Here is a 17,226-nt window from a genome sequence, read left to right as displayed (position 1 = left end):
GATACATCTAGACTGTTGGTACATCAAGATAACCAAGATTATTCCTTCAGAACATTCTATACTTTTGGACATGTGATATACCATTAGGAATATTTGGAATTTAATTCACAATACTAATAATCATGAATGTTCATTTAATATTGCAGGAACATAAACTAGTTGTTGAAGTTTACTATACCTGTAGGTTTTGCGTCTTTCAATTAATTAGTTTAAGACTATCGAGTCGTAATACATGTAGCATTGCTACATTTGTACAAGCCCAACAAAATTGATATTGTTCAATTGTTCCTCATTCATTGCGGAGTTGAGACAATCTTTCTTACTGTTCGTTGAAAAGTATGTGACCCATCTCATTATCCCTGCCAATATTTGCATTATTCATAAAAAGACACACACATGCATGGATATCATCATTAAGAGGTTAGTGTTAGGACTGGTCAGTCTGGTGTCAGGATAATGTGACTGGGTGGGACATCATGCTACGTGTCTGCGGCATGATTCCCAAGTGTTAGGCATCACATTATACTGTCACATTGCAGACATCGTAGAGATATGACTGAAACATTGTTAAAACTAAGTTAACAATCCAACAAACACACACACACACACACACATATATGCTATAGCATTTGCTAAGAGTTTGTTCTTATTCATTAGAACTTGTTTGTGTTCCGCTCTCTTCACGACAAGAACTGACCTAACAAAGTTCGACTTGTGTATTTCACAATATTTATTGACTAAATTTTAATTCTGTCATTCATAATTTATGGCGCAGAACGTTCTGAAGAAAATATCAATGCAGTATTTAGATGTGTTAGCCTGTATATATAAACAGAGATTTAGCCATTTTATATGATATTCTGATTTGCTGTTAGCACGTCGCTTGTCAATATCCAATCAGAGATGTCTTGCAAGTATATTCATTTTTTTCTCGTGATGATTTTAATGTACCAGACAAAAATATTTGCATAAACAGATAAATGATCCGGTACAATGGATTATTTATTTCCCTGAAATTTTACCTACTTCACTGATAATCAGAAAAACTAAAAATGCAATAAATCTTTACATGTTACAAAACGTATGCATACTCAACATGTTTACGTTTTGCAAAGCCTGAGTATTTACACAAAATGCATGTGTAATATACATTTGTACGTCAGCTCGCTGGATCCCTGATACAATGTATCATAGAGAAGCAACAAAACACTTGTACTAACACAGTTGCATCATAATTGCGATGCGCCTTTTGTGAGTAGCCAAGATGAACTCCTAAGCTGATTTCATGAACAGCAAAAGTTGGTATACTGCTGATACGATATATTTGATTGTAAACCCTGGAGCACAAGAGCAATTCCTGGGCACGTTGCTGGAAATGTGTCTACAGAAAAAAAAAATTATTGTTGAATCTAGAAGAATAGGGTCAAAGATTGTAGTAAATGTAATGAACAAATACCCGAAATGTGCAAATCACTAAACTGAGAATATTATGTCACAAAAGGACAACATTCAAAATTTAATAAGTCTATATGTGATATGTTTCAAGTAATTGTGGTAAGGGCTATGTGAAACAAACGTTTTTTTATAATCTAAATGGCACACATATCTGGGAAGGAGTAATTCCGTTTAATTTTATTTGCGCTTCATTTGTATTGCAAATAAACATCTGAATGCATTTGCAATCCTTCCACATTTACTTGAGTCATACCAAAGACTTACAAAAATGGTATTAACACCTGCCTCGTTTGGCGCTCAGCATTAAAAGGTGAGTGTTAGGACTGGTCGGCCTGGTGTCAAGTTAATGTGACTGGGTGGGACATGATGCTACATGTCTGCGGTATGATGCCCAAGTGCCAGACATCACTATAAACTGCCACACTGCAGACATCTTAGCGATATGACTGAAACATTGTTAAACGTACGTTAAAAATCCTAATCACACACACACACACACACATACTCCTGTATGTATGTAAAATAACACATCATTGCTTCCGTATCTTGTCTTTCCAAACGTGCATTATATCTTGAAAAAGCAAATGCGTAAATTGCAAACATAAAAACAACGAGTTAACAATCAATGAGAATATAACAATAACTGCATTAGGTATAAATATACTGAGGATTTCCACCCGCTTCTGCATACGCAAGATTTGGCGGTGAGTATCAAATCCTTAAGAGTTCCCTGACGGTGGATTTATAGTCCAAAGTAACTCTGTACCGTCACGAGATAGACGAATCCTGTCAGGAAGCTGTCTACGTTGACAAAACAACTTCCATGATAAACATAATAAAGTATTATGTTACATGTAAGAACTTCCTGTCGCTGAATATTATGCTTTAATTGTTCAGCCCAGATAAAAAAAAAAAGTCATCATTTAATTCGTCAGCGCACGTAAAGTATAATTTATATATTTTCACGTGATAGTTGTAGCTATCTGAATATCGGCTTCTTACTTTTTGGGATAAGAAATTGTCAAGAACTATTGTAAGCATAGATGAAAAGATAAATTTACAGTGAAGTTCAATTTTGTCATAACACTATCTTTTGAATAATACCTTTACTTTAATGTATTTAGCACTGTAGTAAACATAAACGTAGCTCATAAAAAAACAAACCAACCCTGATTCTATAATAATTTCATATAATTACATCTTACGTTTCCATTGTGGCAGCAATAAGCACACGGAATATAAAATTGCTTCTAAAAACATTGAACTGAACGATTTCCACGAACATAAAATATTATGAACTTGAGTTACATTTTCTGTATTTATGAACTTAATATATAGTAAAGATAAAGACTGAAAATTTTCATGGACTTTCCATATTAAAGCTGCGATTAAAACTATCGCACATTGTCACGTGTCTTCTACGGTGTTATTTCTAGCACCGAAGAAGATGGATAGTTAAAATTTAAAAAGCTCCAAGCCACCAGTAAGCAATGCCCAGGCCTAGGTGTATACAAAAGTTAAGGTGAAAGGAATAACAACTAAATAAAATATATTAAATATATTCAACAATTTCATCGGCAAATTTTTCAATCGCAATTTCTTAAAAAAAGATACAACGACATATTCACAGTAGCCAATTTACTATTTCATCATATGAAATTAAAGTATTAAGTGAGAGTGTTTTCCTTGAGTGTTGTCTCTGTTACTCATCTGTCCGCCGCTTGTTCTCTTCTGTTACTTCCGGTACCCTTGACTACGTGCTCTACTGGCACTTTCGGATCCGTCATTCCAATACTTCTGGTACTCTCTTCCATGTTTTCTTCCGGAACTGCGCCTCCATTCAACTGCTGACGTCACAATAGACCTCCCAAGTGCTCTTAACGTGTCTTTCTCTCTCCAATCCTAGGGTGTCACCTCTCACATCCATTCGAAAAGCTTCCTGTGTAATTAGAATGGACGTACAATCTTGTCTAATTGCTCTAATCTCAGAATTAACCACACTGTCATAGACCTTTCATCAGAATAATGTCGAATAAATTATCAGGTCAACTGACGCACTCACATCTAAATATTACATAAGCGCTTTGTTCCATAATAAATTGTCCTATAATAATAACAATAATATCAACTACTTCTAATACATGCATAAACATCCCTAATTGTTAACCTCTCTATATAGCAATTATCATCATCAAAAACAATCATGTGCATTTCCCATCCTAAGCATTATAAGACATATAAATATATAAATACATAATTATATGTCCACAAGTCCAGCTATGACTAACTCTGTATAATTCAGAATCTATATATTCACATACTAATAACAAAGTACAAGTTCTAACACAATTCACTAATAAATTCAGTCATGCATTATGATTCAACATAGTAAATTACACAATCCAACAATCTACATAGGTTAATCTTAAATATTAATAATTCACTTTACGCTACGTTACGATTTGTTGATAATTCAGCTATACATGGAAGATTCAATTTCTAATAAATTAAGTGTACATAATAATGCATTAATCTAATATCACCTAGCTGTAAAAGAGAGACCAGTTCGGACAAATATAAGTTACCTCAAGAAGCAGTTAGCTGCAAATCCAAACTTAAAATTTCATTCGAATACCTTTCTGCCATTTTACGAGTGCACAACTCGGAGAACAGTCTAATGCCTCTCAACTTCGATCCACACCTGGCAACGTTCGCGCGTGCACTGACTGGAAAATGGACTTTGTTCGAACAAATTGTATATTGATACTCTGCCCTAGATTTGAATCTCTCAGTTTTGATTGGATCAGTCTGGTCTCTTTGAAAACTGTCGTGAAGAAATTTAGCACTTACCTGTCATTCTTGGTTTCCGCTCTCCAATAATCCAAGCTTTCTGCCAAGCCGGTCGTGATATCATTGACTGATGGCAACACAAACAGAGAAGCCCCTAACTGGACGGCCTGGTGGTAGATGTCCCTTTGAATTTAACCTCGAACGGGTCGTTGCGTAATGGTTAAACAACAGACAGGCAGTTTCTTTATCCAGAATCGGGTCTAAATTCGTAATCTAACATAATACGTATTTAAATCATCTCATTAACTAAGAATTAACTGTAAGAAAATATGCGTATACATCAAGCATGAAGCAAAAGCAAATTTTCCCCAAAACGTGACACACCTATTATTTTAAAACTCATAAATCATGTTATATACAGACATCAAACGATTTTGTTTCAATCATCCATTACAATTTTTTATTTTGGAATTACGCCTAACTTAAAAATAAGCAAACTTTAAAAATAAATAATACAATATCAAAAGAAAATTATTAATAATTACTATAAGCTGATGCTTATATTATGCGAGATATCTAACTATGTCGCGTGATTTACTAACAAAGTAGAGACAATACCCGTTCACGCCTTTGCTCTGCATCTTCTTCATAATGCTGCGTACCGGCCCTACTGATTGTTCTCTGCCTCAATGCTTGGTTAGAGTCTGCGGGGCCAACTGATGTCATGGTCAGCAGGTATAATCTCTTCCCTTTTTAAAATGGCTATCCTGGAGAAAAACACGAGTGATAGCTGTGGATTAAGATATTGAATAATTACAATAACTACAAACCAGTGGTTTTTAAAACCTGTGTTAGTTGCAAGCATCCAATTAAGAAGAAGTTTTAATCCAAAACACTATTCACAAATGTTCTTACAGTAAATAATGGTCAACATATATAATCAAATCTGAAGAATATGGAGGCATATCATGCAATATTTAGTTTCTTAACAATTAATACCGAACTTTAGTATATCATTCTCAAAAGCATCTCTACAATGTATAGGAGCTCAAATGTTTGCTTCATTTTCTATTTTTGAGCATCATTGTGCCAATGAATTCGAATTTATTATGATCCTTCAAGCCATATCTCTCTCGAAAATGTCTTCTCAATAGTTCGTTGGAGACATACAATGCAGGTATTGATGAAATGTTATCTTCTGTAAGTTAAATATGTAAAATTAATACATTTATCCGCTCTTATGTTCACATTTATAACCTGGTGACTTTTTTGCGGGAAACTGTAATTTTGTTGGCGGACTTTATTTGGTACTAGCAAATACCACAGTCCTAAGAGGCAGATTAAAACTAATGTGTTCATACGAAGAGCTCGGAGTGTTGTGTACTTTATATTATTGTTCCTTTATGACTCAGTGATTTTTAAAAGTGCACCATTTCAATCGGTTTGGAAAGTACCGCCAGTCTTTCGAAAAGAATGGCTTTACAGGGATCACCTTTTCTGTGAAAGTTAATGATACTAATTAGTGTGAGCGTTGGAACAAAACTATTACCACTAGTGTCTTTAGCTGGGGGGAAATGGCCTATATCCGCTGCTCAATGGCGAATCAAAAAGCATGAGGCAACGTTCCAACTACCTGTTACTGCTCAGCTGCTCAACTTTCAGAACGAAAAGTGATAAGAGCCATTATTTATAAGCAATCTTATAACTTCAACGTGAAGACGAGAATATGTCTGCCACTGGTGCCTCTACGTCTTCGGCGTGGGCGACCTTTAGGAATCCCAACGAACGGATGTAGCACTATAAGCATAACGCCCTACTATGTGTCTTTACTGAAGCAAGACAGAAACAGCCTAGACTCCACCGCCACTATGGCCAGATGCCTGTTCCGTACATTTTGATGCAGATTTCAAGACAATAAACATGCCAAGTTAAGGTCCTGCCGGTACTTCAAAATAAAGCCGTATGCAAACATGTAAATGACCAGACTCAATGTAACATTTTATATAACGTCGTTTGCACAGACTGGCTTTCAAAGGGGTCAGTGATATACCGTAGCAAAGATGTTCTATGGCCGATAATGGATTAGATGTAGTCGACTGCGAAGTTTCCCAGAAAGCCACAGACGGTCACATAAATGGATATGAACTATGTAACAATATTCGAAAGACCACATTGTATGGAAAAATATTCCAATTTTAAACAACGTTAAGAAGTACACGACCTTTCTCCTGGGGTACCGACATGTAATAATCATTCCATTGTTTTTGAATAACAGCCTGGAAAAGCTAGTTGCTAATATGACCAATGAGTCATTGCGTACCACCGCAAGGCACACAAAGCTTTGCACCAACGTTAATCTCCTTTCATGCAAAATCGTCTAAATGTGAATTTACAAAAAAACTATGAGTACTTTGGAGAGATAGAGTTTGCATCGCAAGACGCTTTTTGTAAACAACGATTCGATTCTAGTATAAACAAACGACTATGATATTTGGTTGCCAGAACAAAAGAAGCTTCTTGACCTCAAGACGGGTGCATTTCTGTTAATGGCAGTGTTCAAGGTATTGGGTAATATCTAACTAAATAAATATGACCTCAGCTCGGCATATTACTGCAACACACCCGGAATAAGCTGTGATAATCTCGTAAAAAGGCAGATACCACCTTCGATCTGTGTCATAGACCTACACCAAATTATTGAGGAATGTAATTATAGTGGCATTTCAACGGTAAGCAAGTATCATGCGAAAACAAGGAACCCAGTGTATCCTAAGTTTGATAGTGCAAAGAGAACAAGATGTATAGCCTGCCTCAGTGTGAACAATCTTTATAAAAGGGCCTTGATGCAGTGTTTCCTAAAGGGTGAATTTAAGTGGGTTAATCAAGGCGCATTTTGCCCATTGCAGCGGACGCATCCAATGCCTATATCAAGTTTCAGAAGGAATGTAACGGGACACACAATGATTATTTGCTGGCACACGAGACTATGAAAATTCCAGAAGGTTGGCTAAGAGACTATCAAATGTTGCCGGTAAGTTCACTGAAAACATGACGGTAAGTTCTAGAACTATGTGGACCACTAACGACACATCCAGTTCCACGCCTGACATGGAATGCTCGAAGATGCACCGGGGAATACCTAAAAAGTCAAATTGAAATCAGAAGAGGTAGTAAAAGGCCTCTTCAAGTCGACGAAAACCGTATTTTGGAAGACCGTGGAAAACGCAAGACAGATGATTTCGGTAGATCTCTTGACGCCTGAAGGTGAGCCAGACATATTCCGTATCTTGATCAGCGTTTCGGTCTTGGAAATTGTTTTGCTATTAACAAAGGTTAAAGAGAAAAACCGTTGCCTCGTCAATACAGAACAAACTATTCTTTACTTTAGAACCTCATGCACGATGTTTACCACAATCATACAAAAGTGATACACTGACAATCTGCTGCTCAGTTTCGAGACCTCTGTTATCTTACGAGATATGTCCGAATATATTCGCTTCTGTGACTAGAGCGAATATCCTAAAGAGCATCAACTCTATATCGCGTCAGATGTTTCAATCACTGAGTTTATCAGCTTCCGACCGAAGATTTACTTAGTACTAGTCAGAGGAGACAAATTTAGAACATAAATACATAAGATCAAAGTCATCTCAAGGCCGGTCAAGAACCGAACATGGGCATTAACTCTACCTCAAGTCCTTCCAAAAGAAGAAAATGTTCGGCAGTCTATGACCACTATACTCAGCAACCCCACAATGGAGGATTACTTATTAACGAGGCAAGCCTTACTTCTCTTGACACAAAAAAGTAATGTGCCAGACTGTATTATGACGCAGGCATATTGGCTCTATCATGCCAAACAGTAGCAACATGCCTGAGCAGAGGAGTATTTCAGTGAATTCTTTTGCATGGCCATTGGAGAAAACTCACCGTAAGTGGCAGGTGGGTACATTCAGACACAATCTTAAGTTCTTTGTGAACTAAACGTCTACTCAGAAGCCACTATCAGAAAACAAGAATGTAGATCAGGCCTAGTATGTCAAACTGTTGACCTAGGTGAACACTTTGAACGTCTGCACAGGATCTGTGACAATGTGTTGCCCACCCTCCAGTTCTCCAGACGCACTAAGGAACCAAATCGGAGTCTTTGATGTCAGCGGTTCATGTTTTTTTCTAGTCCAACTTGTCGTGTCTTAATCACTGAGGACGTAGCACGAATGCTATCAATGCGTGTTTTTCTGTGAACTGCGTTATTCCACTGTTTAGGGTCACCATAACGGCAGGTGCCTGAGTAATCCACTCAATACCATCAGTTTGACAAAAAGCATCTCATGGGCGTACGGGTGACTAAACATCCGAACAGCTAGACTACGATTGGACCACTTCACAATGTTCAGGCTAGAATCGCGCAACAATAAACGCACACATTGCTCAAACAAGATTGTAGGCTAGACACCCACAATCTTCCAGCCTGGTTCAAACTTCAGCAGCTGGATCCACTTTAGAAGCACCTGCTTGTAGAGACTCCTTGGTGTTCAAGGACTTAGTCTACTTGTATCTTCTGACAATTGCGGCCTGAGAATTGTACTGTGTTGTGGAACGTAAATTATGCACGTGACATGATACTCAAGTCACGTCGTGGCAATATCTTGTAAACGTTTGGCGGCTTTTCTGCCAGTTTCTTAACTACTGTCACATCCTTCCAGTCACACTTTAACTTTCATGCAAAGGTTTAAAACCTGGCGAATAAGGCCTTTGGTGACTTTTGGACCCTAATTGTCGTACATTCGTTTGTCAGGTATACATCAGTATTTCGCATCTCGCTCATGTTGCATTTGTGAGAGTACGCTAGGTACTGTTAATATAATTTATTAGGGCCACACCTAGACTGGGTCGGCCATCGGCGTCTAGTCGAATGACAAGCGCGCAGTAGATGTGACGCACTTTATGCTTCCTGCCTGGATACTTGCTCTCTGGCAGTCTAAGCAGTTTTTCAAGGCTTCGGTGATGTCGACGCCTAGCTTGCACTCGCTTGCCGTGTCCTAATATTGGCTGATGTTGCACAAGTTCTATGGATTTTTCAACATTATCAGTCGTTTTTGCATGCAGCGTAAACAATATGCACATGTGCTTAAAGACGTGAAGACTCTTTAGTCATATGAACAGCACTAACTTTATAGCATCAAAAAAGCAAAATAGGCATGTCACCAGTGAACCCTGCCTTCTGAAAACTTCCTACACTGGCTGAGGAAATATACAGTTACTGCTGAATCCCATGACGCGCTAGATGCAACTAAAAAGGCTCAGCGTGGTTGGGCACAGAGCGGAGGATCGGGAGTGTCATGACACCTTGTGGCAGCTAACAACTCTACCATTTTCAGTCTAGGGATATATCGGGTAGTGTTCATGTTTGCATGTATGAATGAATCTAAAAATACATAGATAAATAACTTCACCGAATATAAAGAAGACATACAGGACGTTGTTCAACAATATGTACGGTCCCTTGTGTTAGATATTTTTTTTCACTACCATTCTATCAACCCACCCACCATAGTCCAAAGACTGAACTTAGTATCTAAAGTAGTTCGATAGAAGATGATTCCATCCTCATGCTTATTATAAAACCTGGCAAAACGAAAATTGTCTGAAGATTAACATGAACTGGTATTTAAAGAGCACTAGTTTTCTGATTTCGTTCGATTGTTATCGGGGCTATCTGAGTGGTGGGGGTCCCCTCCACTTAAACTATTAATGTCTGCCACCTTTGCGTTAACGGGGTAAACTATGAATGGAACATATCAGACAAGACAGGAATAATTACAATCATTGTATACTCCAGTATGTGATAATAAACTCGCACTCAAGGGACAGATATTCTAACCTTAAGATAGGGCTTTTGCTGTGATTCGAAATGATGTTTAAAACCATGTTTGTATTCGAAATGGTAGAAATGGCTAAGCATGTGTATAACATTGCACGTGAAATGTGTACTGCAGATAGTGTGTTGACCAATACAAACATGAAACGGGCTAAATCTAAATTTAACTCCTATCAATATTATAATTCGAGACAGATATAAAATAATGATTTAGCCCCATATTTAACTTTGTGCATTGATTTATCATTCATAAATAATATAACGAATATGAATCTAAAATAAATAACTTTTACAACAGGTGTTTTTTCTCGGCTCTAAATAGGACTATAGACGATGTAAATGAACTAGATCGATCAGTGAAAAAGTTCTGTTTGCACGACACTTAACTTCAACCTATGTCTTTTGTGGTACGTGAATGTGTTCCAATCAATGTTTAGTATCTTGATTATGTTAACGAATGCTTCTGCCTAATTATACCATGTAACTGTTCGATAGGAAGGTGGACATTGTGGAGGTCCTGCTACATTGTATGTATTATGCTTGTAGTTCAAGGGCAAAGTGATTCGCAAGTAAAGGTAAAGGTCAGGTGTGAGGTCGGATAAAACCTTCTGCATTGTTGTTCAGCCTTGAAATCTCAATCGATACTGATCATGAATGCGATAATCCCTAGCCGTAATGCGAGAATCATGGAGTGGTCTAATTCTGGGGTTGTTCAACGCTGGAATAAGGAAGACGGATTCGTTTCTTTACATGTCAGATCACCTTAGTGGGGATGAGCATAGTACCAGGGTAATAGTGAGGACGGGGTTTATTTTTTTATTTTTTTATTTTATAGTAAACTGGGAAATAACGAATTATTTCCACACTTCTGGGACATGGAAACAGGCTAATAAAAGTATATTACTTTAAAGTATTAAGTGTTGAATTAAATTATTTGAGGTTGTTTGAAACATTTACATTTCTACGAGTTCCTAGAGTTTCAGATGTACCCGTCACCCGGGACGATAACCACAGCATCCTCAGTAAACAACTTTGCTCAGCTTTGTAATGAGCATGAGAATGGAACTAATGACACATGTCTGATGTAAATTTCAGCAATGTAGACCGATGTAAATTTCAACAATGTGGACTTCTCATAGAAGCTTATTTTAAAGTCAAGGTATGTGGGCATAATGAAAGTCACCATACTGAGATTCTGTCTGATTAGTCGATCACGATTGCTTGGTATAGAAAGTAAGGTTTGATTCGCAAGAGGGCAGTTATCCAAAAATATTTTAACTAAATATATATCCCCAGGGTCAATATGGAAAGAAATGGATCCGTAAACCTTAGATAGCAAACGTATGGCCGTCATGATGTTCATGAAATAGGTCCGCGACCCTTGAACAACAAAGTATGGCCGCAATGTTATCGGATAACATTGGTTCGATTGGACTGGGTCGATCGAGGTTTCATACCATTTAAGACCAATTCGTTTTGAATTGACTAGCTGCAGCTAGTTCAGGAACGAAGGTAACATTTACACAATGTTAAATCCAGTAGAAATAGCAAATTATTATTTAAGGAAAATAACTCTGATCGTAACTTCATGATGTAACCATTACACTTATACACTTACTCTTTGTGTAAACGCTTGTACCTTTATAAAGAAAAGAACCGCTCCGGTGGCCTAGTGGTTAGAGCGTCCGCCTCGGATGCGGGAGGTCGTGGGTTCGATCCCCGGCCGAGTCATACCAGAGACTTAAAAAATGGTACTAACAGCTGCCTCGCTTGGCGTTCAGCATTAAGAGGTTAGTGTTAGGACTGGTCGGCCTGGTGTCAGGATAATGTGACTGGGTGGGACATCATGCTACATGTCTGCGGCGTGATGCCCCAGTGCTAGACATCACTATAATCTGCCACACTGCAGACATCGTAGCGATATGACTGGAAAATTGTTAAAGCTACGTTAAAAATCAAAATCACATCACATCACATTACATCACATAAAGAAAAGAAAACACGCTTACACAATCTCAAAATCAATACGTCATTTTTCTTAGATTTATGAGTCATTCTTTCAAAGGAATTGTTATCTCTCAATAAGGAATAATTGCATTGTTTTTATCATGGTTATAGATTATTTCTAAGGTGACTATTGTAAAACTATGGAGAATAGTCGTCCATTCCTACACATAGTCAAGTGCCTGTGTAGCGTGGAGAGGATATATAGAACACATTTCCGTTACGAAGGGGTGTTAACGGTCAAGTGGGAGAAATGTCCGCTTTTCTGTATCTCGTGTACATAAATGATGCATTGAATGACTAGTCGCGGGTTAATCAGATGAACATACCTGGCATGCTTTTAGCAGACGACACTACTTTACTAAGTTCTACGCTTAATGGATTACATATACTCGTGAAAACAGCTTAGCAGTATGCACATAACAGGAAATTGAAACACAATCCAAGCAAGAGTACTTGGATGATATTTAGAAGAAGAAAAGCAAAGTATACTCATCAAACGGAATTACTATGGGATTACAGGATATTCCTAGAACAAAACAAGTAAAATATGCAGGAGTTACTTGTTCGCAGTCAATGAAAATTAATAATCGTGTAGACTATTCTTGCGATAAAGCTGAACGTGTAATAAACTCCCTATACCCATAAAGATTAAATGCAAATATAATTAATCCTGTAATTTCTGTGAACGCCTGGTAAAGAGTTACATTAGGGGCCGCTTTGCATGACTCAGAACTCTGGTTCAAGATGACATAACAGGATATTGAAACATTGGAGTAAATACAACGACATTGCGCCCGAAGTGTACAAGGTTTCTTTTAAAGATCACCTATTTTATCTGCTACACTGTCTACAGCATGCACGGGGACGCTTTTAACGGAAGCTCGCTTTGATAAGCAAAATCGTGTATTTCAGGGTCGCATGTGTAGAACATCGGCAAACGTAACTGCTAAAAGGTTTTTCCTCAGGGCTATTGGCAAATTAGATATGTGACCCCAACAAAGCTACAATTCTTGATATATGATATAAATAATGTACCCTAAATTTATGATTTATAGTCTGACGACACATAACCGTTTGTTTGTACCCCGCTACTAATTTCGTAAAGAAGTATAACTAAGATCAGAAATGCAGAGAACTTACTCTGTTCATTCATTGATTTATCATTTCCAATCCGACTGCAACTATTGTAGGCCGAACAGTGTTATCCTCTGCGCGTTTCATGCTTAACGGAAGTTCCGATACTAACATGACGCTAGTCGGTATTTTACATACACTATGGGCAAGTCTATTTTGGTCTCACTGGATTGTTTCGTATTTTGACACCTCGCTAATTTTTAAGGTACAAGGCATGAACCTAATTATCACAAACATAGCATTTATAAATTCACACAGAAGCTAAATATGTAATGTGGTTGAGCTATGCTTTGAGTTAGGCTTGGAAATGGGTTGGCTTCTTGGTGACAGCCTGTCACAGTTCGACGAGCATCAGAGATCAAATGCGTAACTTGGGCTGCAAATGAGCAGCGAACTTGGCTTACGTATTTACATGTGTCAGCTGTAACAGAGGTAAATATCTAAAAATCTAGATGGTTGATGGGTGATGAAAAGTATGCTAATTTGTTATAGTACTAATGAACTTGATTCATGCATAAGGCACATACTAATTCTTTTAGCTGCCTTATCACAGGAAAATATTCAAAATAGCTCTTTCCTCTCAAAAATGAATGTAAAAAAGGCGTTGGAGGCAGCGTTGGTTCAGTATAAAAGCCACCAGTTGCATTAGGAATTAACCTGATTACCGCAGTAAAAAATCTCATATGTATGCTTTCTACAAAAATCATTAGTTTGTTTTTATTTGTATCTTCAGTGGAAAACTATTCATATTTTTCTGCAATTGGTCATTGTCGGATGAAAATTCACCAAATAAACTGGCCAGTAAGACCTTGCCTCAAAATAGTGACGTCACTACACCTATTCGGTTACTCCCGGATACTTCCGTCAATTACGTTATGGTTGAGAGTTATATCCCTTTGCACACTGTAAAATCGACGTGAAACGTATTTGTAGTTCTGATTGTTTTCCTTTTCTGCATTTCACATAAAACACGTTCAGTTCTGTGTTTTAGGATGTGTTGTGTAAATATATCAATTTTCCAACTTAATGTAAGAATCAGGAGCTCCTACATTATATAGACGCTGAAATGAAAACATAAAAAATCGGTTCCACAGTTCAACGGGTACTTGTGGACCGATACAGTGTCTGCATAAACAGATTCTACGTGATAGGTAATAGAGCCATCTTCCACCGTTGTTTCAGGTACGTTTTCAAACACCAGTTTCTTATTTTAATCGTTAACACTTGCATATGACTTCTTTTTGATTTGGAAAATTTTTTTAATGAGTTTTGTGATAAATTATGCACTTATTTCTTACCCTTATTTATTTTGCAACAAAAACTACACACACACACACACACACACACTCACACACATATATATAATTTGAGTTTCTTGGCTTTGTCAGCTCATTTTATAATTTACTTTTTACAAAATTGGGTATAGATTTGTTTAAAATATGAAAAATTGCATCTTTAGAATGCCTAACACTCCATGCAAGCTATACAGTTTTGAGATTGCTCATTATGTGATACAGTCCAAACAAACAATTTAAGGTAGCATTGGTCCTATAATACCTTTGCATAGGAGCAGCCAATACAATTGTAATGTTAAATAAATCACATATTTAACCAATGAAGACAACCTGTATAATCAGTATAGTAATCATCTGTGATTATTAAGGGCTGGATCTTTCCAAAATAAAATCACAGATGGCTTAAAAGGGTATGGTGTTTTATCGCTATCAGAAAGATCAGCTAAGACTGGAAACATGGCTATGCCTGAATTGTCACGAAGAAGAGAAACCACAGCGAGATACACAAGCTATAGTAATTGATGACATTCTCATTAAATAAGAACATATTTATATCTTTTAATATTATATGCAGAATTAGCATCATTTGTATTTTTGTTCAATGTTCATATAGAGCAGTTAAATCATAATTAGGAATAATCATCTTTTCAGGATGAATGTATTTAATGACAATCCTGCTTTAATGTATTATTTTCCTCAAACCAGGACATAGACTACATGCAAAAAACCCACAGTAATGAGAGAAGATGGATCTGATGATATGATAATATGCTTGTGACTCAAACAAAAGGGACACTGGTTCAACTTAATACATCATGGCTCCCCACTGATGTGGAAAAAGATGCTCCAGAACAGTCATTGCCCATTAATGATGATCTATTCAATGGAACACTATCTGCAAATTTAGAAATTTTATCAATGCATATTATGTAACTTTTGTAGCAAGCACAGTAAAGAGGAACACTGCCCCAAAAAATGTTGTCCTAATAAGGAATAATACAAGAGAGATATAGAGACTTCTAAACCACTATGTAATTACAAAACTAAAATGTTGTCATAATTTGTTCATGTTTTCATCAATTATTATTTCATGCTGAAAGTTTCTTTTAATGTACATATATAATGTAGTAATTAGATGAATCAGGAGATTGGTAAACATAATAAATAATACATTCATATCAGTTACACTACTTACTTTCATACACTGTACACATTTGATGGGTTTATTTTGTGTACATGTTTAAATATGTGCCATTGGAAAACAACATGCTTTGGCAAAAGACCTATAACAAACAAGGGAGTGTTTTATGTGTCTTGAGTTTACTTTACTGTTTTGACACAATTGGTGACAGTGGACTTTTCCAATTAATCAATCAATTAAAGGATTTAAGTCGCCTACACAACTAGTGCTTTCGCGACTGGTTAAGTCTCGAAGGTAAAGATTTTTAATTGATCGGGACTAGGAATGGAGCCACTACAGTCCTGCTTTTATGTGCAAATGTCACACTTTTAATTGTGGACTTTTCCAGCAAATTATGCAATACATGTGTGTATGAAAACAAATTCATATTAGGTGAAAACAATCTGTTTCTTAATGCACTGGTGTGAGTAAATTTGGGTTGGTTGATTTCATGGGGGGCACAACTGACTCATTGACATACACAAATCTGTTGTTTTTTTTTTAATTTGTAAATTATTTTTAAAACTGGGTTGGGTGATAGTGTCAGCAACAAAAGCAAAGACAGTCAGAAGATAGAAAACACAATTGGGGGGGGGGGGCTTATGAAAAATTATTAAATATTTGGTTTTATGATAATATTCAATTGCAGTGGTTCATTGTACAATAGTAAATATTATGGTCATTTTAGATGAAAACTTGATACTTATTTGTACATGAAGTATTTGACTAGCAACTTCCCATAACTATTGAACCTTTTTAACATAATTTATAATGTCACAGTCATGAGTGAGGATTGTGTACATTCGAATATTTTTTTGTCCACAATAAATGAAATGTTAAAATGATTATTGTATACAGTCACCACCATTATCAATATCATAACATTATGACAGAAGTCATAATGGGAAACATTGATCATTAAGTTGATAGTACTAGAAAAGCTATCAAATATATTGGGTTAAAAAATTATGACGGCATAACCACTTTAAATTTTCATGAATATTTATTTCATTTCAAGTAAATTATATAAAACATTACTTCATTACAATGTAGCTATTGTTAGCCATTTCAAATGAAAATTATATGACATCAATATATGTAACAAATAAATTAATGATAATATTTTACTTGCTTCATATTGCAGGTACATGTTTATTCAATAATAACATGTACACTTATTTGTGACTTTCTTGTAATGAACAATGTTATTATTAACAAATTCAGAACATTGCATATTTAGCACTGATTGTGAACATATACATACACACACACACACACATATATATATATATATATACACACATATATATACATGTATATATGTTTGTGCATGTGTTACAGTGAATTATCTGTGTGATTGATGGTATACATATGTACATCGTATCATTCATAATGTAACACTTCATTTCCAAATATTATGTTTATTTGTTTGGATTTTTATAGTAGCTTTATCAAAATGGGTCATATGCTACGCTCTCTGTAGT

The 17,226-nt window shown here is 36.4% G+C and overlaps 1 protein-coding gene across 1 annotated transcript in view; it reads right to left on the bottom strand.

Annotated features, from left to right (window-relative positions):
• The window catches only part of LOC149771770 (transient receptor potential cation channel subfamily M member-like 2), a 145,759-nt gene that overhangs the window by 91,786 nt on the left and 36,747 nt on the right, over positions 1–17,226 (bottom strand). The window contains exon 4 of the mRNA XM_089948145.1: positions 4,864–5,012. Coding sequence (XP_089804271.1) covers positions 4,864–4,971 — 108 coding nt within the window. The 5' untranslated portion in view covers positions 4,972–5,012. The remainder of the gene's footprint in view (positions 1–4,863; positions 5,013–17,226) is intronic.

Source organism: Sinohyriopsis cumingii, unplaced genomic scaffold, assembly GCF_028554795.1.
Source record: "Sinohyriopsis cumingii isolate HCF-2022 unplaced genomic scaffold, ASM2855479v2 utg001660l, whole genome shotgun sequence".
Lineage (NCBI taxonomy): Eukaryota > Metazoa > Mollusca > Bivalvia > Unionida > Unionidae > Sinohyriopsis > Sinohyriopsis cumingii.
This window is presented reverse-complemented; position numbering and strand designations above follow the sequence as displayed.